The sequence below is a fragment of the Passer domesticus genome, chromosome 5 (assembly GCF_036417665.1).
Source record: "Passer domesticus isolate bPasDom1 chromosome 5, bPasDom1.hap1, whole genome shotgun sequence".
Classification (NCBI taxonomy): Eukaryota; Metazoa; Chordata; class Aves; order Passeriformes; family Passeridae; genus Passer; species Passer domesticus.
In genome coordinates, this window is record NC_087478.1 from 14,883,445 (window position 1) to 14,905,657 (window position 22,213).

The 22,213-nt window shown below is 35.1% G+C and overlaps 1 protein-coding gene across 1 annotated transcript in view; it reads left to right on the forward strand.

Annotated features, from left to right (window-relative positions):
* Positions 1-20,695, forward strand: part of TBC1D22A (TBC1 domain family member 22A) — a 139,411-nt gene extending 118,716 nt beyond the window's left edge. The window contains exon 13 of the mRNA XM_064422124.1: positions 17,475-20,695. Coding sequence (XP_064278194.1) covers positions 17,475-17,603 — 129 coding nt within the window. The 3' untranslated portion in view covers positions 17,604-20,695. The remainder of the gene's footprint in view (positions 1-17,474) is intronic.
* Positions 20,696-22,213: the final 1,518 nt, after the last annotated feature.

Consider the following 22,213-nt stretch of genomic DNA (forward strand, 5'->3'; position numbering starts at 1 on the left):
TTTAAGTGAACCAGAATAATAATTTGATTTTGGCTTCAGTTGAGTTATTTGACAAATTGAATTCACCATTTTTAGTAAATGCTGCTGTTGAAGAGTTAAATTGATCAAAAAAAAAAAGGCATAGCATTTTGAATATTTTGAGTAGGCTCTCAGGGATCCAGTGGCACGCTGCTGCTGCATAAATATAATCATACCTCTTTTCCAAGCATATTCACTTGGGCACATTGAGAATCAATAGATTATAAGTTCAGTAAATAGGCTTCAAAACAAAAAATGTTTTGCAAATATGCAGAGCAATTCAAGTACAATTTGCAGAGCATTTTATCAAGATGCAAAAGTTTTAGTCTTTCTGTTTCATAGTGAAGACTTACATGTATCATTGTTAATACAGCATAAAATCCTGACAGAAAATCATATGGAAAAGCTGAGCTGAGGCTTTTGCATCCATATTCTGGTGTCTTTAAAAAGTACTGTTTTGTTCTTAGCCAGTCTTAAGTACCAAAACCAGAGAAGGCCTTCTACCAATAGAAAATAAAATTACCACCAGAAATTTTCAATCTGGCAAAACCCCAAAGGTATTGGATGTCTGTTTATGTTAAAAAAACAAGCAAATGAGGAAAGAAGCCCCCACAGGCCCAGCCAAAACCATCCAAACCAGAAGAAGCTGTTTATGCAGTGTGGTAAAAAACCAACTGTGCTTTTTCATGGGTTTGTTTATATACATTCCAGCTATGATTTGTGCATTGGAACAGCACATAATGTGTAACTTTCCATGATGTTGAATTTTCACCTGTTAGAATACTATGCTTCTGGGCACTGGAGGGGATTTTTGTTTCCTCTAAATTCTATTGGATGTTCTTGTCAGTCCAGATTTCATTTTTGCTACATCACAGTCATGCTGTATCTTGAATGGTTTCATCATAATTACTTATTCTTTCTCAGAAAACACATTGGGTTCATCTTAATTGCAGAATTATCATATTTTAACTTCAGTAAAGTTGCCTATCTTAACAATTTGAGCCTTAGGATAAAAATATCTACATAATAGTGGCTATTTGCTGTAGAAAAGCAATGCCAGACTGTCAAGTGTGTCAACAAATTATACTGAAAGCTAATTCAGCTAAAATTGCTGTGGTGAAGATCAACAGAATTGAGAAAGTTGACCAAAAAAAAAATTAATAATGCTGGAAACAAAATTGGAAGCTGGTTTAACATTTATTTTATATAATTCCCATTTCTACAGTCTTAATGGGGAGAGAATTAGAAACAGAATAAATCTAGATTTTACATACAGAAAGATGAAAATATTTAAAAATTTGGCAAGACATGGCTGTATGTTTACATAATCATTGAAATAGGGTTCTGTGTGACTATATCTGTAACTGGGAATGGTTCTTAATCACTGGAATTAATTTCACCTGATATTCAGACTATGTATTTTAATGCACGGAAGCAACTGATGTTTCCTCTTGACGTGTAGTTCATCATCTGCTCTGGCTCTGACCATAATGAAGTCTCCCATCATGAAGTAGTGTGATAACAGCATAAATATTGTAGTAACAGCATGATTTAACTGCATGAATCAGCAGTGGACTGTTGGGGCTTTCCAAATCCGTACTGCAATTCTGCTATCTCAACACAGTGCTAGAAAATAAATGGGGTAGCTTTAGGCTTGGAATGGTTCCAGTCACCATAAGTAGTCTGACTTTGTGCTTTGCTGGGGCTGCAAGGATGCTATTTCATACTTCAGTCCTATTTCAGTCTTGCTGAGTGTGTTATCATTTCCCTTGTGGCAGCATGATCACTCACCAATAAGCAATACACTCTAGGTCATGAATGTGGAACTGCAATGAAATAGTTTGCCATTTTATTGCCTTTATTTATGTTTACTTTTCAGAAATAAATTACAATTATTTTGGATATTTTTAGCTATTTGGATACTTTTGGAAATTTATTTTTGTTTCCATGATTTTGAATACCCAATCAGTTTTTGTTAATATATCCACACAGGCATCAGAACTCATCCAATTGATAGGCTTATTTATTTTACCAGTAGGCTATCCAAAGTTTTTCCTAATTTTCAGGAAGACTGTAAATAGGGAAACTCCATATATTATCTATATTATCCTCTGTATTAGAGGATAATACTGTGATGAGACTGGTTTTCTAGTGACCACAGTGTGTCCAGCTAACAATAGTAATGGGTTGTTAATATTATCTGCAAAAAGAGCTAGATGTTCATTTTTCTTTATGGATTTTAATGGAAATCTTGTAACACATAAGTGCTTCCTATATGTGTGGCAATTTTTGTTTATCTGTCTCAGAAGGCACGGTGGGAAGAAAATGCTATGATCAGGAAGATAATAAACATATAGTTTTGATTACAAGTATGAAATTATATCATCCTTACTTATTATCTCTCTAATAATTATTATTTATTAGTATTTACTTAGCCAGTTTTTTTACTATCAGTTAAGAAGAACAAATGAAACATTTTTCCCACCCATGTCATTCTTAACATCTTCATTTCTGTCTTTAATTCTGAAAAGTGAATCTACGTTGGTGGATGCAAAAGTGCAATATAATAATTTCATGTGGTCTTTTTTATTCTGTACACTTAAATAGCATTTAACAGTATCAACAAAAATATAATACAATGTCCTATATATTTTTTTTGTTAATCATTTACAAGAGGAGGCTTCTTTAGAGGCTGTTTAGCATTTCCACTAACAAAATAGCTGATAATAGAAATCTGCAGATGACACAGATTTACCATTCTGACAAAGTGAGGAGAACAGAGCAGTTACATAAACAAATCTTGAATCACTTCTTCAGTTGAACTCTTCAGGCAAGCTGTATTTTGATATAGTCAAATGAAAAAAAATGCAAATAAAGTAAATTAGAATAGGTCATACCTCTGGAGTGTGAGACTGTACCCTGTGATGTGTGGCTTCAAAAGGGTGGGTGATGCCTACATCTCTCTTAATGAGCTCCCAGAATGATGCTGTGGTACATGGGAGTGATTGGATCCTTGAATTAATGAACCTAAGAGCTTGTTTTGCCTTTTGGTAGTTTTCTTTCATTGTCAATATTGCATTCAGTTCTTATGTCTTAGGTCAAAGACGTAGAGAGGGCTCATAGAGCATGGTGAAGTATTTAACGTACTTTGTCAAAAAGAAAACCAATAGGTGAATTGATTCATATATGGGAAATTTGATATGGAAAAAACCCCAAGATGTTAACTAATAATGAATTTCTGTAGCTCTTAAAGATTTCAAATTGGTGTTTTCCCTGAAATTTAAAAAAAAAAACAGTAACCATATGTTTAGGTTTAGTTCCTGTTATCCACACAGGAGGTCAGACCAGGATGAGTAATGATCTTCTCTGACAGTATCATCTACGACTATAGGAACCAGCCCCAAATTTATGTTGAGTACCTGTCAAGTAATACTCCCACTGACATACATGGTTGCTATCATGTGTAAAAAAGCAAAAAGAATCTGAAGCTCTCACAGTTGTTGAAACAGATAATGAACTGGCCTTAGAGTATAATTTTGAATTGTCAGTCACCATTTCTGAAGCATGTATAATGTTTTTGTCTACAAATACCTTCTAAACATTTTGGACTCTAGTAATTTTTAGTTAATTTTGCCAACTGAGAGCACACAGTGCTGGAACCACATTGCAGTGGTAAAATTCTGTGATTCTCTGTAAAGCCTACTTACAGAGGAAAAGCACTATTTCGAATAAAAAATGATTCAGTAATTGTTGAGTAATCACTGTTTTTTTTCCTTATTGCTTTTATTTTTTGTTGCTGTATTCAATAACATTATTGAACTCTAGAAGCAAGTTGATTTTGTTCTGCCTCTAAGTTGTGTCCTTCCTTGTCCTGGAAGGCTACATGAAGTAAAAAGAAATATATGTATATTTTCTGTTCAGACCTCTATGCCTCTAAGGATGCTGCACTAAACTCCTTAGGGATTGAGCAGTGTGGTTTGGAGGCTGGGATACAGAACTGAGGTCCCCTTCATCTGCACATGTTGGCAAGAGTTGTGTTTGGTCTGATTCCTGCTACAGGGAAGGAAAGATGTGATGCTAGGTGTGTATAATCTGAAGGGATTTCCAGCAAGCCTTGCTTTATGGCTTCTACTTCAGAGTGCTGCTGTTACTGTCCAAGTTTTAAATCAAATCTTCCACACAATAAAAATCTGATTTTACTGTCCTTTAAATTTCTAGAAAAAGTACTTTCTGATTCCTATATCCTATATTTCCTATATCCTATATTTGTCTCACCAACCAATTTTTAAAAATTTATTTTCAGTAAATACCGCAAAGGGATCTCTGCATTTTTTCCATTTCAATATAAAAAGGATTTTTCTTGAACAAAGGAAGAACTCCTGTTCATCCTAAGCAATTTAAGTGACCTGCTAAACTAAATGCACTGGCAGGGCTTCCATTTAGTTAGTAATTCACAGCTGTCACTGGAGACCTCTCTCTACAAAGAAAACTGTTTTCTTTCCATGTTTATTTGTTCAGCAGAACCTGCTGCATAACAATGTCAATTATTGGCCTTATCGGTGTGTAACCCTGGAGAAGACTGAAATCACAGGAGCCTGTACACTTGACAACCAAACTCAATCAAAACTACTGATAAGAGAACAAAGAGAAACCAGAAGCTTTTGGAGTATGAGCTTAGTAATAGGATGAAGTGACATATGCCTTTCTTTGAGACAAGAAGATGGAGGAGGATTAATTTTCTTTCTTTCAATTTTCTCTTCTCCCCTATGGTTTCCTAAAAGCTAGTGCATGTAGATTTTGCTGTCTTACAACAAAATTGTCTCTTTGCAACTGCAAGACAGTAAAAATAACAAGAATTGAAATGCTTATTGTTTTGCAATCCTTGTAAACAAATCAGAATTAGATTTTTTCCAGAAATGTCATTATGGCAGATTTACTATTACTGTCGTAGCCTCCTGGTTAGATCTTTCAGCTGCCTTAAAGAGTAAAATCTTTGCACAACTTGGTTGCTCTCTGTAGTGTTTTTTGCATTAGATACCCCTTTTCAAATATATGAAGAGCTCTCATTTATCCCGTCTTAATTTGTTTTCTTCACAGTAGCATTTGCTTGCTGTTAAGTGAGTGAGTAGCAATGTTTCCATCCAGTCCTTGGGAGCTGATTCACTAAAGCTTTGTGTTCATTTTTTTTCCTTGCAATTCGCACACATCTTTCTTAGTTTCAGGCACTGATCCCCATAGGTCAGCAGGTTAAAAAGGGGCATCTGAAATCCTTAATAGCTGTTGTTCTCTACCACATCCTTGCTTAAATATTGCCACCCCTGAGAAAAGATGACAGAGCACGGCATGGAACTGCTATGGCAGTGCCAGCTTGCAGGCAAGCCTATTAAAGCAACCCGAAATTGCCAGCAGCAGTATACCTCTGAAAGTTATATTTCATGTAGCCGATGTCTTTATTCTCTTCTGTGAGAAAAGGTCACATCTTCCAAGCTGTGCTATAGTGTCCTTTCTAGGAGATTATTGTGATAAATACAGGAATTCCTCCTCTCATCTGCCTGCTAAAGAAGCAGAAACAGATGAGAAATGCATTACTGTCAGTGACCAGCCCCTCAAATACGTTAAACTACACAATGCATCACTGAAATGTTTATCCATTAGAACTGTTAGTATGGTTTTTTGCCAGACCCTGAAACACTTTTTGGTCATGTTTATTTATTTAAACAAAATGACATTTTATTCCCAAGGTATGGTTTTATAAAAGAAATAATGTTGTCACAAGTCCAGTTATCCAAAGAACATGAATTTAGGTATAATGTTGTCCTTAAAACCTGTTTGGTTTATGTGTGATTTTGATTCTTTGGATAACCACTTCAGATAGATTTTTTGGAAGCTTTTCTTTGAATCTCTGAAGGCCACAACCTTCATCTTAATGTAATTGGAATTTTAATAAAACAAAGTGGTTTTATACAAACACCTGGGAGTTTATGAGTAATATTTTGCTGTATTGAGTCACATGCTGAAATAATTATTATGAAAACAGTATTTTTCTCTCCATTTTGATTCTTCCTGGTTTTGTAATATTTCTCCTTACCTAGTGGGAAATGAAGAACTTTTTGACCTATTTGATCTTGGACTACCATTCTAGAGTTGCTGTGCAATTTTCAGTGTTTTTTGGCCAAACTGCTCTTTGGGTATTGATACCATGACAGAGGCCACTGCTGATTCTTTAAAGTGTGAGTGTAAACTGGTTTATTTCCTTATGTGTGTGGACCACAATTACCAAGAAGAAGTAGTCATGGCCTTGGAGCTTTTACCACTTTCATCTTGGAAATTTTAAAAATGAGCAGTCCGAAAAGATTAACCTAGCCCATTGTCACCCAGTGTGGTGAAAAGATCTTCAGTTCTCTCATGTCTGTCTGGAGGATGTTCTTTTGTAGACAAGTAAAGAAATGTACTGGTTTTGCATTGGAGCTCTTCATTCAGCTTTTGGTTTACAAATGCGTATTTTTAATGAAACTTGAGGCATATATCATCTTATATAGAAATTTAATCTCAAATTCTGGCTGGCTGAAGTTGAGTTGTAGATATCTATTTTTATCAGTATGGTTGTGTGTAAGAAAGGCAATTAAATATTATATAAAGAAAGTGTGGTAGTATTTGAATCATCTTAGAAGTTCAGGGCCTTAAGATATTTGTATGTACCTTAGGGCTTCCAAGTACTCCATTTAGAGTTACTATTTTTCTGTGGTTCCAGTAATATATTCTTTGTTTTCAAAAATTGCATTTCTCTGGGACTGGCATGAGAATTATTTATTTGGGTTTTATGTAATTTCTTTAGAATTGTGTTTAACAACAGTAGACTGGGAAATGAAGAAACTGAACTGACCTTAGCAGAGAGTATGTTGCTTGTTTAACCTTGTGAAGCAAACCTTGATAAGAGAGTATTCTCATCTTCTAGAATGCCTTTGGATTGCTTTATAATGGGGGTAAAGATTTAAGTAATAATGTTATTTTGGTGAAAGATCAAAAGCATATAAATTATTTCACTTTGATTTATAAACCATTAGATAAAGTGAAGCATTTTGTTTGTGAAATATCAGGACATAAAGAGCAGCATATATTTTCTAACAAAGCTTGATAAATTAATGTTATTGTATGGTACAGGAAGATTCATCTTGGTTCGGGATTTTTCCAAAAAAATGAAGGTGTCTTGAGCACAGTCTCAGTTATTAATCATGTTTCTCATGTAGTATTTATTGGTTTAGGATATTTTAATTCTTTAGCTTATAGTGTACAATTGGATTATATTGTGTTAATTTGAATTGATCCTTCAGTTGTTGTCTATGGATGAACTTTTGGAATTTCTCTCTGACTGAAGCATTCATATATTTTTTTTCTTAAGGCATCAAGGAATGTATAGAAATTTGAGGGGATGTTGTTGTTTTTGTACATTGGAAAAACCTGTGCAGCTTGGGTGATCCCCTGTCTTGTGTTCTTGTGCCTGCGTGCTATGCTCACCAAGGTAGCTTAATTGATTTCTTAATTTGAACAGTGGCATTTTCCTCAGAGATGAAGGGATTTTCAGATTACTTCTTATTGATTTTTGTGAGGCTTCTCAAGTTAACTGGGAAATTTTCAGTTATCAGATGGGGCAGGTTGTTTCCTTTAACTGTGATATCTTCATGAAGGTCTGTTCCACTGCCAAGTCATTGGTTCTCTGTACTGCTGTCCTTAAGTCTCTCAGAGGTGCACAAATTCTTTCTGGGCTTTGTCATGGCAAGTGGGGAAAGATTGTTATTCATAAGAAAATACCCAAATGTGGCTTCATTTGGTGGTGATTGAGCAATGTAATGGAAATGGTTTTTTAGTCCTGTATCCCCTAGGATACTGACAATGTTCCATTTGAGCTGTGTTTAGGACTACTTGTTTTACTTCTGAAAATACACTAGTTTAAGTAGGCTCTGCACTGTGACATATTTATTGGACGTAAAAGTTACATATCTCAGGCAATACTACTTAAGTTATAGAAACCAGGTAATTTTGCATCAGCCATCCTTAATATATGTTTTCTCCAAAACAAGATGAGATTTTTTTCAGAACAATTTACAGCATTTTGTCCAAACATAATTATTACTTTAGGTTAGAAATATATACAATTTTTATACACTTTTCTCCTGTGCTTCATTATATTCAGTTGGTATTTTATTTTTTTCTTTCCTTTATTTTTGGCTGAGTTTTTAGCTATACATACTACAGTGCTAAAATCTAACTTATAGTAGATAAGGAAATGAAATATGTGTGAATTTGTAGCTGTAGAATTATCCCACTTAAAATGCATTGCCAAATTATGGTCAGGAAAACCAAACCAAGAAGAGTGGTTAGCATATGGACTTCATGGAAGGGTAGAATTGTAAATTTTCTCTTGGAATCTGCTATAGAAATATTTTGATCTTGCTTGACTACAGAAAAAAAATAGATAGAAGGTAGTAACTTATTGGTAGGTCATTTCAGAAATTAAATTCTGCCATAATTGCTGCAGCCTTAATTGGTACAGTACATTCTGTGTTTGGATGGATTTTATTTGGATTTTCTTTTTATAGAATGACCGCCAATCTTCATGACGTTTTATTCTGTTCTCCTTTATTTGTTGTGTTTGGGATGGAACTAGAGGTAAATGAAATACTTGGGTTTTTTATTATTTATTTGTTATTATTTGTATTTTGGTACATAAGAAGTACACATATCTCCACATACCATCAATGTGTAATCACAGTGGTTCAGGACTGTTCTGTTCTGAGCTCTAGCAATTGGAACTGTCAGCTCTATTTCCTGGATACAAGTGTGAAGCTTCCTGAGATACTCAGTTTCCATATGAGATATGTAAAATGGAAGTTCTGTTTTCTCTAGTCTAAATGTGAGAAAGAAACTAGGACTGTTTTTGTTTGACTGTCCAATTTAAGTTTGAATTTAAATCAGTGTTCGAGTATCACAGAATCATAGAAGGCTTTGGGACAGAAGGGACCTTAAATCCTTTAGGTTCTGTGACAATGCTTGCTTTGATTCTATCTCCTTAACCTTGGCTTATAAACTTGAGATGATCATGTGTGGATAGTAAGTTCAGTTGAGAAAAAGATCTAGTATTCAAATTTGATTCCTGTTTTAGGGATGGAGATTACTTGTGGCTTTGGTTTTTATTTGGGACCAAGGTAATAAGACTACCTATAATACCAGCTGGGATGTGGTCCTTTAACGTACTTGTAAACCAATACTCTTGGAAATGAAGATGTAAATCTTCTATTCAGCTAAGTAAGCTGAAGCTAAGCACAGCTTCTCTGACAGAGTCCTTTAGAACTACATATTTTATGATTAGTGATTAAGGTTGCTAATGACTTGTGTAAGAGATCCATACCAGATGAAACAGGACTTTAGCTAGTTTAGTATGCTGAGTCCTGGAATCTTTTTCAGTTGTCATGAAAAGAAAAACATGAAAGGGAAATGATAAAACCATCAACTTTCCATAAGCTTTCATTTTCAGGATGTTAAGGTGTATTTCTGTGACCTTCTTATTAGGAATATGAAATTAATTATAAGAATAGCATACTTTTTTATGTTTTCATAAGATTAATGGCAGATTGATCAGTTGAAATGAAGAATTAAAATGTATATTTGAATCAAAGAATATATATATTTATGTATATGTATTTATACTGTATTTGAATCAAAGGATAAAACAATATATCCTTGTTGAGAACCACTGTCCTTGAAGTCCTAAATACAAGCTGGTAGCAGAAATTAACCTTTAAAATATTTAGATTTTTTAAAAAATACTCATTTTTAGATGTAACAAGTTTAGTTGGAATCCTGAATATAATTTATTTTTGTAGAGAAAAATTTTATTCCTACTGTTCTGAGTTCTGTGTGCTATAGTCTGTTCATTGACATGTCATGGTGTGTGAAAAAAGGTCAAAATTAAGATGTATAAGACTGATTGAAAGAATTAATATTAATTTCAAGGAATTCTAGGAGCATAATGTAAGTTATGCACAATAAAGCAATGTACATGAAAAGATACAATTTTGCATTGAATTTAGGAAGTTCAGTGTTACAGTGTTTCAGCAAATATGTGAGTTGGGGTTTTTTGACACTTGTTTCTAAACTATCATGTTCCAGGTGTAAATTTTTGAATGACACTGGTTTATGACTGACCAAGACTATGTCTCTCAAATCTTTCAGACTGTGTCGAGTGCAGACTTCAATGCTCCTACCACTTAGCACAGATAAACCAGTGTTGCCCCATCTTGTGCTTATCAAAGTTTTGGTTCATCCATAGTCTTTGAAGTTACAGGAACCAGGAAGGCATTTTTGCATCCAGGATCCAAAAGGGACTGTTCTGTGCCACCTCAGCCTTTGCTGCTGTGAGCTTTCCATGCTCAGGAAGCAGCACAGACACTCAGCTCTATCACTGAAGGATCTGGGTCCATTTATGCCTCTTAACCCATATCTGCAGCAAATATTTCTTAAGCTGCAGTAGGTGACCTATTCCTACTATCTCTTTAATATTAGATTTTGAAATCTTAGTATTCTCAATTCCAGCTGGGCCAAACAGGAAAAATGTTTTCTCTGACTCCAAGACACAGGTAATTAATGAGGCACAGCACTCCAGAAATAGAGCTCATTATTTGCAACTCTGTGTAGCAGGTTGGGACATCTGGAGAAGGAAGAAGTGGAAGCAGCATAGGGAATATTGCTGAACATATTGCAAGAAACAGTACTCAAGAAAGAAAAGAGAACTCGTCTCAGAGCTAGACCTGTATTCATTTAGAGCACTATCATATCAACAGCAAGGGGCAGAGAGAAGGAAAGGTGGCACTGAGGCAGCTGAACAAGATCATCCAGGCTCTGCAGAGGGTGCTGGACCTGTGCTCTCGTGCCACTCGGCACTGCAGTTACTGCTTTGATAGCAGGCTGGCAGGGAGGATTTGTACTGAGCTTGGCTGAGTCCCCAGGCAGCAGGTATCCTTCATCCTAAACATCTGGGAAGAGGAATGGAGGTTAACATGGCACAGCACCGTGCCAGCCTGGGAACTGCAGCTCTTACAGAGTGTGAGGCACTGCAGCTCTGCACATCTGTCTGTCTGTCTGTCTGTCTGCTCTGCAGTGCTGGGAAGGGGACCCAGGCCACCAAGGGGTGCCCACTTGGCACTCACCATCCTTTCCTCTCACACTTGACAATCCCAAATGCAATCAAATGAAAAAGAATGTTGTAAAGGAAATAGGAATTAAATAATCCCTATATTAAGGATTTTTTTTTGCCTGTATAGTGGTTACATCTGGTTGCAAACAAATGAATCATCGTCCAGCTCTATCTCTGGTCCAACATTATGCAATTTCCCATAAAACCATAAAAATTTAGATTTCTTTTAATGCGTGCATAAGGTTTATTTGTCTTTTCTATTATCTAAAAAGATAAATGAGTCTTTTCTTTTCCCCTGGCAATAATTGGTTTCCTCCTTAGATTGTCTCAATAATTAGTCTAAATAAATTTTTCATAGAACTTTACTTCATTAGTTCTTTGAAAGTAGGTGCTATGTTCTGGGATTTCAAGTATGACTTTGGAAAGTACAAATAAAGAGGCCATTTCATCAAATTGCCAGCATAAATTTTGCAGTGTTTTATATGTGTTCATAATGTGTAATATTAAAATTAAAATTGTAGTTGTTAGCATTTTCTTATCAACTCATTGAAGACTGTATATAAATTTAATTTACCTTTAAGTTACTTACATACAGTCCTAAAGTATAATATTGTAAAGTTTATGATCATAAAGTAGAGCAAGATTGTAGGTTCTGCCTATCAGTATAAAATAGAGCTGTGGTAGACCACGAGTGCTCAGACTGTAATTACATTGCAGTTAACAGCAGGAAGGATTAACAACTCTCATAGAAATGTACTGCATTTTAGGAGTGCCTTTATTTGTTAAATTAATAGATTGGTTCTCAGTTTCGACACTAAAAACTAACTCTGTTAATGTCCTCAGTATGTTCGAGTTTGATTTTAACTTTAGTTACTGCCATTTGATATTAGCTAAAATTGAAACACTATTACTGGTTTTTATGTCCTGTTAAGTTTCTTCTCAAGAAAAAAAACAAACCTTGCAATTGAACTTTGTCAATAATTCACACAGACAAAAACACTGTATTTTCAAATTAAATATACTGCTTTGATTAGTACAGAAGATACCTTCATGTTCTACTCATTAGAATAACATTTTTATGTTTTATAAACTATCAACATGTTTTCTGTAACTGGTTTTTATGTTCCTTCCTTCAAGATCCACATATGGAGTCAGAGTAGGGGTGATAGTAAATAGCATAACAACTACAGATAGCCATTGCCAAATAACCATTATTATTGGCCAATCTCATGCTAAAAGGTGTATTTCTAAGAGGATTATAGCAGACATCATACTGTAAGGAGATTTGGTAATGAACCAGATTCCAAAACACAATAAAAATAGCTTTCTTTGCTCTGGGTTTGCGGTTTTTAAAAATAGTTTTAATATGTTGAGGTTTCACTGGGTTAAAATCTCAATGAGGAGAAAGAGGCTGATAACTTTGTAATAATTATTATAAATCTATTTTGTGAAGTTTCATTAATTTTCAGTTTTGATTTAGTCTGCAAGGAACAGACCTTAACCTTTTTGATTTTAGAGGAAACTAAAGGCTTTGGAAATCACCTTTTTTGAGCTGTCTACCTGGTAGTCTGGTGTTTTATTTTAGATACATGTATTGGATCTTCTGGGATAACATTTTTTTCCCCCCAAGAATAATTTTGTTTGACAACAGCTATTGCTTAACCTGCAATATTGCTCTTACTGTTGTGCTGTGTAAAACATAGACCTCATACTTTTCATACATCTAGAGGGGCTTTTATACCACAACACTTCCAGCTTGTTTACCACTGTCTTGTCATAACTACAAGGTGAAGACAATAGTTCTAGAATACATGTTAATTTTCTGAGAAAAATTAGATTTTGAAAGTACATTTACATTAAAATTGCACTCTATATAGCAGCTTCTAAGAGTTTAAATATACTTTATACATAGTAGCAAAGTTGAGCATGCTATATATAAAGTGTTGTAGCATATTTTACAAACACACATGTGTAAAATATGAAAAATCCAAATGTAGTTAAAGTTGTGGAAATATGGTGCGTGAAATTCTATAAAAGATAAGGTTGTTTGGTAACAAAAATGTTAAATTTCAAATGTACTGAAGAATTATTTCAGAATTATGGGTTAAATATGACAGTGTAAACCAGAAATCTCTTACAAAGGCTAGTATATAGTTTACATTCAGATCTTTTGCCATACTTAAAAGTCAGTTTGATTTATAGATTTTTAATTTATTCATTGTCTGACCCAGCAACTCTGCTGCACCAGCCCCCTATATCTTTTAATTACAAATGGAAAATACAAACTTGTACTTGTCAGGAAAGATGCCTTTACTTCTTGAAATGATCCAAAGAGGTAAATGTTTAGCTTTTTTTTTTGCGGGTTTTTTTTTTTGTTTTTGTTTTTGTTTTTTTGGTTGGTTGGTTTTCTTCTTTTTTTTTTTTTTTTAATTTTTTGTTGTTGTTGTTGTTTTTTTCTTTTTGGTTGCACTTTGGGATTTCTTTTTGGGATTCCTTTTCTATTTAAACCCAGGTCCTTTAAAAAATAAAACACTGGTAATTTTCACTGTGTAAGGGAGGTCCATAGTGCAAGCTGCTGCTGCAAGCCAGGCTAGCATTGGAGCTTGAGCAGCCTGTCCAAGGGTGTGCCAGGAGAGCTGTGAAAATCCCAGTGGACACATTTACAGTTTTCCTGGCAAGCTGCTCAAGCACCCTCGTTGCAAAGGATTGTTTTCGTGTGACAAGTTAGCTTCAGCTTGTTACTATTGCCTCTTGGCACCTCTTTTCTTCTTTCCAGCCCCCTCTGTGTGGAAGTTGCTCTTGGATCCTGCCTGAGCCTCTCTTCTCCCTGCTAACAAATCCCACACTGTCCTGGGTAACATCAGCTGCAGCCCCTCACTGTGGGAAGAACACTGTGACTAAAATCTCTTCATTTTTTGTGCTTGATGAGGGGCAGGAGCAAATCCAAGTGGTACCTTGATCCTCCTCTGCTTGTCTGGCAAGGAGGGAGGGAGGATGGAGATGCCTTTCCGTGGCATGCGGGGCAGACACCACAGACAGACAGAGCTGAAGCTGTGCTGGCAGCCTGGGCCGTGCAGATGGGCCCGGTTCAAGGGATTAATATAGCTCCTCTCAGCAAGAGTCCAGGAAACCAGGGCACTCTGTTTGCCAAATTCAAAGCACATAATTTTGAGCATATTTTTTGTTGGTAAAGCCAAAATATAAACAAACATGGCACTGGGATTTTAGAAGCCCCAGCTCTGCTGATGATGATGTACTGGCTGCCCTGATTCTTCAGCCAGGTGTCATCACAATACCATTTAAATTAAGCAGAAAACAAAGCTCTTCCAGGAATATTTTACGAAGATTGATTTTTAGACTCAGTTTTCATCTGAAATAGACCAGGCAATTTATCATCTACAAGTTTTTAATGGTAAATGTTAATTCACATTATGAGTAATCATATTTCAAAGAGTCCCTTATATTTTAATACTGTTGTGGATAGGAAAACAAATCTAAGAAGTTAGTATGCATGCCTTATTTCTACATGCTGCTTAGTAGTTCCTATTTATCTGTTGGCAAAAAAAAACCAAACTAAAAATAAATTAGTAAGCTTGAGTCACTTGTAGTAATTCTTGCTCTTTTTTTTAACTGTAAAATGCTGAATTGAGCAGTTTTAGACAAACTTTTCATGTGGTCTTTTAAATATTAAGTAGTGTGTTTGTACAGTTCTTCAAATCCAAAGACTTTGGGGGTTTTTGATAGTTTCTTTATAGTAGTTTCCTTATTTCCAGAGAATGCTCCATATGCAGCAATAAAGGCAGCATGATTTTCTTTAGCGGTTAAAGAAAAATAAAATATTCTCATTTAAAGAAAATAACATTTTCTTTAGTGAGGTTTTTGCCACCTTCTTTATTTTTAAGAAGATGTAAGCTTTATTTCTATCTGAGCAAGTTTTGAAGCTCTGTAATAGATCACAGGAAGATAAGCCTTATCTTTAGACAGTAATACAAGTATTATGTCTTGGCCAGCTACTTTGGATTTGTAACATATATTCACTAGTCAGTATCAGTCTTAGACTTTGGTCTTCTCCCCTGGTAACAGTGGCAAAATGCTGACTCAAATAGAAGTGCACTTGGAGACAGTAAATGCATTACTCTGCAATTTATTTATATATTTAATTCAAATGAAAACTATTATCAAATTTTAAAATAATGGTAGAAGTATTAAACTAGTTCATCACTAACAGTCCTATTACAGATTTGAGCTATAAGTTAAATTTCATATAGCATGGATGTTGAAACTATAGTCTTTGGATGTTCCAAAGCCCAAAGAAAACCAAAACAGTGCTCCAGCAATATGAATCACTTGCACCAGAAGTGTGACCCAGAAAAGTCTTGAGACTGCAAAGAGTAAAAGAGGTAATTTCACAAAGCTCACTGAATTAATTGCTGTGTCTTAGGGCTGCTTGAAAGTTAGTTTTGTAAAAGGAGAAAAGAACTTTCATGGAGGAAGGCATTTATGATCCCTCCACACAACCTTCCTACACTGTACTGCTAATTTATTAATTACAGTTATCAACATAACTGTCAAATAAGTACATAGAATTTTTTTAGAAGAGTGGGATTTTGACAATTGTACAATACTTTATTAAAAATGTGTTCTCTCAAGTGTAATAGAGACGTTCTCATGCTAACTCTTTGTATTGCTACTTATTATTCATAATTAAATATACAGTACTGCTCAACTTCTATCCTTTCTCTTTTAATATTAAAAGAACCAGTATAGCAAGACTGTGAAATAGATGAAGTCAAAATAATTTTCTCACAAACACAAAGAAATAATTTAATGTTAATTTCTGCTCCTGGCTTTTCATAAAATCAGTGAATCCTTGCTAAGGGCTTCTACAGCCATCTTCTATGAAGGAAAGTGCAGAGGAGGGAGAAGGGGGAGCAAGGAAAATAAAACTCTTATGAAGAAGAATAATTTCCCTGGGTACTTTTACATTATACTGCAGGATTCAGATTTATAACATGATAATGGCTGTGGTTTTAATTGCATTCCCGTTCACTTATTTCTGATCTTTAGAATAAACCTGAGCAGATGTACTCATACAAAAATATACACATCCTCACAAATACATATGCATGTATACAAATGTGCACAAATTGTCTGCATTTTTTTCTGCAAAAACAGAGCACCTGGAAGATACAAGCAGGGTTAACAACTTCACCTATGCCTAAGATTGTCTTATACCTCCCATCATAAAAATCCACATTCATTTTGTTGTGACTCATCCAAAACTTCTATTTTCCTGTTTTGCCATAGTTTATCAAAACTATTAAAATAGACAGGTGATCTGCTCTATGGAAATTTTCAAACATGAACTTCAAATTTAGGGTGGCTTTTGCATCACATTTGAAGGTTTCTGACCTTATGGGTCACCAGTTTTTTTTCTTTAAAGAGCAAACTAACTTCCTGAGTTTATTCAAATTAGGAGCCTTATAAAAATTGTCATTTGCATGAAGTCAGGAGACAATTTGTGGTATCTGATCTTCCAAAGAGTCCTCTCAGAGCTGGCAGGTTTCAGGCTACAGATGAGGATTTGGGACTTTGTGCTGCTGAGGATCATGGTGGATTTTGATGCATGTTCATCAGAACTGAACATAGAGGCACTGTCCCAGAGAGCTTCTTGTTACCTCTGTTTCTGGGCTTAGGCTTCTTGGAAGTGAATTTCGCCTAAACTTAATATGAGAGAGAGGAAAACCTGACCCATAGGAAAATCTATTGGGATCAGAAACCAGCAGGGAGTGGGAAAGCTGGGCTAAGAGTCAAGGGGGGAGTTGACTGCAACTGACTGAAACAATAATTTATTTCATAATTCTTCGTGTATAAGTAGAGAAGTAGCTTATCTTTGCATTGGTGTGAGAGAGTCCCAGACTTAGCAATCATCCATAATTTTGGACATTTATCCAATTGTATAACTTCGTGCCCTGGAACATAAAAATAATTTGGATAGGCAGCAACAAAGATTATTTTTCTCAAAAAAAATTATCTATCAAATGACCATATTTCAGCTACAATCAACAGCAGGTTTCTGAACTGAAAGGTTGAATAGCAAGTATCTGTGTAGAAATCACTAAACTTAATTGGATCTCAGGTTTGTTTGGGATACAGAGGTGCTACACGACTGGTTGCTTATAAATGATCATTGTATAAGTAATACGTGGTTATTACACTGCTATTTGAAAAAATATATTTACTTTTTTTTTTTCTTTTCAATTAGGAGTTACTGATATTTTTACAGAATTTGCCCACAGTACACTGGGGAAATGAAGACATCAGTGTACTCCTAGCAGAGGCCTACAGACTGAAGTTTGCATTTGCGGACGCCCCCAATCATTACAAGAAGTGAATATAAAGAGACAGAAATCATTACAAGCAACGTGTTCTGCAGTATTATGGCATCTGTTGTTCTGGTTATGCTTTCAGCTCATTGCTCTTTCATTTGAAGTGAGATGACCATTAAAATTCTGTTAGAATTTGCAGAATGAGAACAGAATACCAAAGAAGCGGACAAAGCAGGATATCGAGCACCGAATGAACTTAAAAGTGAATTTTTTTGCTCAGCATGAAAAATGAGTTCAGAAGTCTTACAATTTTCTTCTTTTTTCCCTTTCTCTAAATAGAATTGTTGTCTCTCTTATTTATGTTGAGCGATTTTTCTATGTACTTTAGACTTAAAACTACTTATGGAATGATTTTGTCATTATTTCAGTGTCACCTGCCATGACTTTATCAGCCAGTTTTGGTTGGTGAAATCTATCTACTTTGAGTGGCAAAAAAGAACTTTTCCTTGATCATGCAGACCGTATGAGACAGCAAGGCCTGTGTTTTGAGGTCTGGTTATAACTCAGAAGACACTGATATTAGCACACCATCTGTTGTTTTTCCATGGAATTAGGTTAGATTACTTCTGTAATATATGAATATAGAAGGTTGTAATGGAAATTGGTGGCATTTTTCTAAACATTATTCAGTCTTGAAGGATGGTATAGAAGCTTTTTAGCCATAAAAAGGAGTTACTTAAAGCTGAAGACTCATCTATTACACTGAAATAAATCCCTCTCAATATATTCTGGAGTGCTTTAAAATAGTGAATTAAAGAGAAGGCATGGTCTTGTCAAAGTAATTAAAGTTTCTTTTAAGGCCTTGCAATTTTTCAGCATGAAATTTCACTTTTAAGAAATGTATTAAGGAGCTTGGTTTACTAAGCAAGATATATTTTTATCTCAGTTGTTGCCTTATCCTCCATTTCTAGCGATTAGAAAAGGAAAATTAATATATCTTTCCAAAGCTTTTTTGTTAAATAATTTAATACCCTTTCCCTGATTACTCAGAGGAAGAGAGCTAGCTCCCAATAACAAAAACAGTAACTGTATACTCAGATTGCTTGTGGGTCATTAGTAGAACCAAAATGCTCTATGAGTTTATAGACTAAAATTAACATTTCTTCATATAACCATGGAATACTGAATAATTTCTTAAAACTTACATAATTCAAGTGCACTGTTTTTTTCAAGAAATATTTTCTGATAAGAATTTTAATTTTGCTCTGTTGGATGTAAATAACTCATATTAATTTGTGCCTACCATACACATGCAGGTTATGAAGGGTGGGAGTTGCAATAAGCAATACACTTAAAAGTTCAGACTTCCTCAGTTTGGTTCTTGAGTTGCACAGCGTTGCACAGAAAGTGTAGTGCACTTTTAAGTTTGGGAAATAAACCTTCAAGAGATTTTCTCTTATGACTTGTTATTGAAAGATTATTTTCAACTTCTTAAACATATGTAGATACATATTTAGAAGAGTGCTTTCTAAATGTGTTAGTTACATTACTTGCTTTAGGGGCCTTAGTTCTTCACACAGACTTCGTAACAATTAGGTGTTTCAGGGTAAATAAAATACAATACATTTTTACCACCATGTGATTATGAGACCATCTATATTTTAAAAGTATATTAAATATTTGGTAGAAGATAAAAAAAATAATACTTTCAGAACCTGGAGTGTTTGGCAACTAGGATGCATTTCTTTTCCACTGGTGTCAGCCAGGTGTTTCAGTTGTGATGGACACAGGGTCAGGCCTCCCAGATGGCTGCATTTGTGCCTGGAATGTGTAGTGGATCTGTGCTTCTTACATGTCTGTGTACTGCTTTCTGTAACTTCAGTTCGTGGTCTGATGTATCAAAATTTATGTTTACAAAGAATGTCATATTGTGCCTAACAGTGTCTACCAATAACAGAATAAAAGAAACATGAAATCTACAACCATTTGCTTTAAACTTGGTATCTGCAATCATTTGTTAATAGAAATGCATATTATTGTAACGAGAGAAGACAACAGCATTAACTGGTGTAAGGGTTTTCTATAATTAACTTTTTTCTATTAAGATGTTATTTAGGTAGTTACATGTAACATGGAAAGTTGACCCAAAGTTGTCTGCTGTGTCAGATGCTCCTGCACAACATTTTTGGGACTGGATATATAAAATTTCCTTCATTGGGTCCACATGAGTTGTCTGTCATGTCTTCCAAATTCAACAGGTACCTCTTACTTCCCTTGGAAGGAAGTATTACCATTAGAGGTCACATTTACTATTGTGTCTGTGTCAGAAGTTGAATATTGTACTTGAGCACATTGCTTTTTAAGGATAGTGGGAAGTTTCCTAATATAATACCAATGTTTATTTATGTAGATATAGACTTTTTTGGAAAATATGATATAGATATATAAATAACATTTATATATCTATGCTGATAGGAGTAGCTCTCAGTAAATAGAAGGCAAACATTTATGTAAAATTTCAAATTTTTATCAAAAGCCCACACATTTAACAATTTTACATCTCAGGTAAAATGTCATTCCAAAAAAATATTGCATAGAAAAGGAAATAGCATTATCATTATTATATCCCATGTACTTAGTTTTTTTCAAAATTCACGATTCTGAATATTATAAAATTCCTTTGTAATATGCATTTTCTTATGAAGGAGGCATCTTGACACGTCACTAGTGAAACCAGGCAGTTATTTCCTAGAACTCATGTGAAATATTTAAATTGCAGTGTCTGAAATGCGTGTTAAATAATTTCTGTAATAAAAGTTTAAACTAGATTGTACAATATAAAAAGATTTATGACTACAGAATTTGAAAAATGTAAATAATAAATTAGTTAACTGTGTAAATACAGTACCTGGAGTAAGATAGAAATGTAAGTTGAAATCTTAGGTAACTGCAATATGTTATAAAAAATTAGTTTCATTATTATTTGGCGCAGTTCCATATGGAAAGGCCTGTTAATTTTTTTAATTTCCTAACCACAGAATAGAACTATCTGAAGTTCCATTGTATGCTTCTGACAAACATTACCACTGAGGCACTGGTTAAAACTGTAAAACTGGTGAAAGATGAGGAAATAAACACATATTTATAAAGTGCTATATAGAGTGGAAAGCTTGTGTTTATTTTTCCTTCAAACACATTGCACCCTACGCCAAAGCATGGATTCGGTGTTTCTGTTTTACAGCCTCAAAAGCCTTTATCACAAGGGGAGAAGGGTTAACAGAACCTCAGTTCTCAGTTACATTTCTGCCACTCTCTGCCCAGGAATCTTGTAGGTTTTGCATGTTGGTAATACAAGCAAGTTCCACGGGTGTGTCCCTGCATAGACCATGTGCATCCAGGGTATGGAGCATTTTCTGGAAAGAGTCGTGAAGATAGATTTGACATCACAGCAAATTAAATTGAAGAGAAGGTGAAGCAAATCAGGGCAAGGCACACAGAGGAAGCACAGAGTTCTGTACGGCTCTGGGGGTAAAGGAGAAGGGGAAAACAGCTCATAGTGGGGAAACAGTAGGCAGGTGATAGGGTCAATAAGATCTGGAAACTAAGATGATTTAAGCAGATTAACTATCAGGGAGAAATGTCATATATGTAGCTCAAGTCTCTTATGTCACGAAAGCTACTGGGAGACTTCCAGTAATCCAGTGTTGTCTGGTGAGAAAATATATAAGGAAGGCAAAGACAATAACTTCTCTTTAAAACTCCACACCACATTCAGGGGAAAAGAGATGGAGATGCAGAGGCTGTCTGTCTGGTATGTACTTGAATGACAATGAATTGTAATCATGCTGGTTTCTCACCTCCAGTAAAACTTGTGTTTCTGTATCTGCTATAATCCTCTAAAGATCCTGCATAAAATCAGCAATGGGAGGTCTTTCAAATTGTTTTTTCAAAAGCAGAAAAGATCAAGAAGGTGGAGTAAAGGCCCAAAGGGTCACCAGGTATGTGCTGGTGTTTGTTTATTGATTTTTCTTGTGCAAAATAAGTCCTGGAAAACTGTCTGGGCAGATGGAGGACTTTCCATAGATATAAAAGTGAAGTACAACAGAAAGGACTTTCTGAAAATCTGATCTGTGCTTCAGGTCAGTTCCTTCTTGAAAACAGAGTGGAGTGGAAGATAAGTACTTCGTAGCACATTAAATTCTTTGGAGATTGGAAGAGGAGGTGAGGTGGAAAGGCTCCCAGCCCAGCGATCACTCAGGCAGAATTCTTTGCCATGGGAAAGAACTGCAGCTCAAGTGCTTCTTATCACTGTGTGATGGAGAGTCAAGTTCCTGAGCAATTTAATTCCAGATCATTTGCATTTTTATAAGTTAAAGCTAAAATCTTGCATCCCATCTAATTCCTTAAGCTTAGTGTAGCTGAGGCAGCACGGGAGAAAATTATTAAATTGCTGTGGCACTATATCAGAGACACTTTTAACACTTCAAAGTCTTCTGTGTGGAGCCCACAGGATAGTCAATGCATGTGCCAGAAATGAGAGATGTGATGCTAGTGAAAGTCTCTCACAGACAGGTACTCTGAAAATTGTGCTTTTTCTGGCCACAAGAATTTCCTACAATTTCTTACAAGCTTCTGAAGCTTCTCCAAAGGAGAATTAATGTGCACAGTACATGGT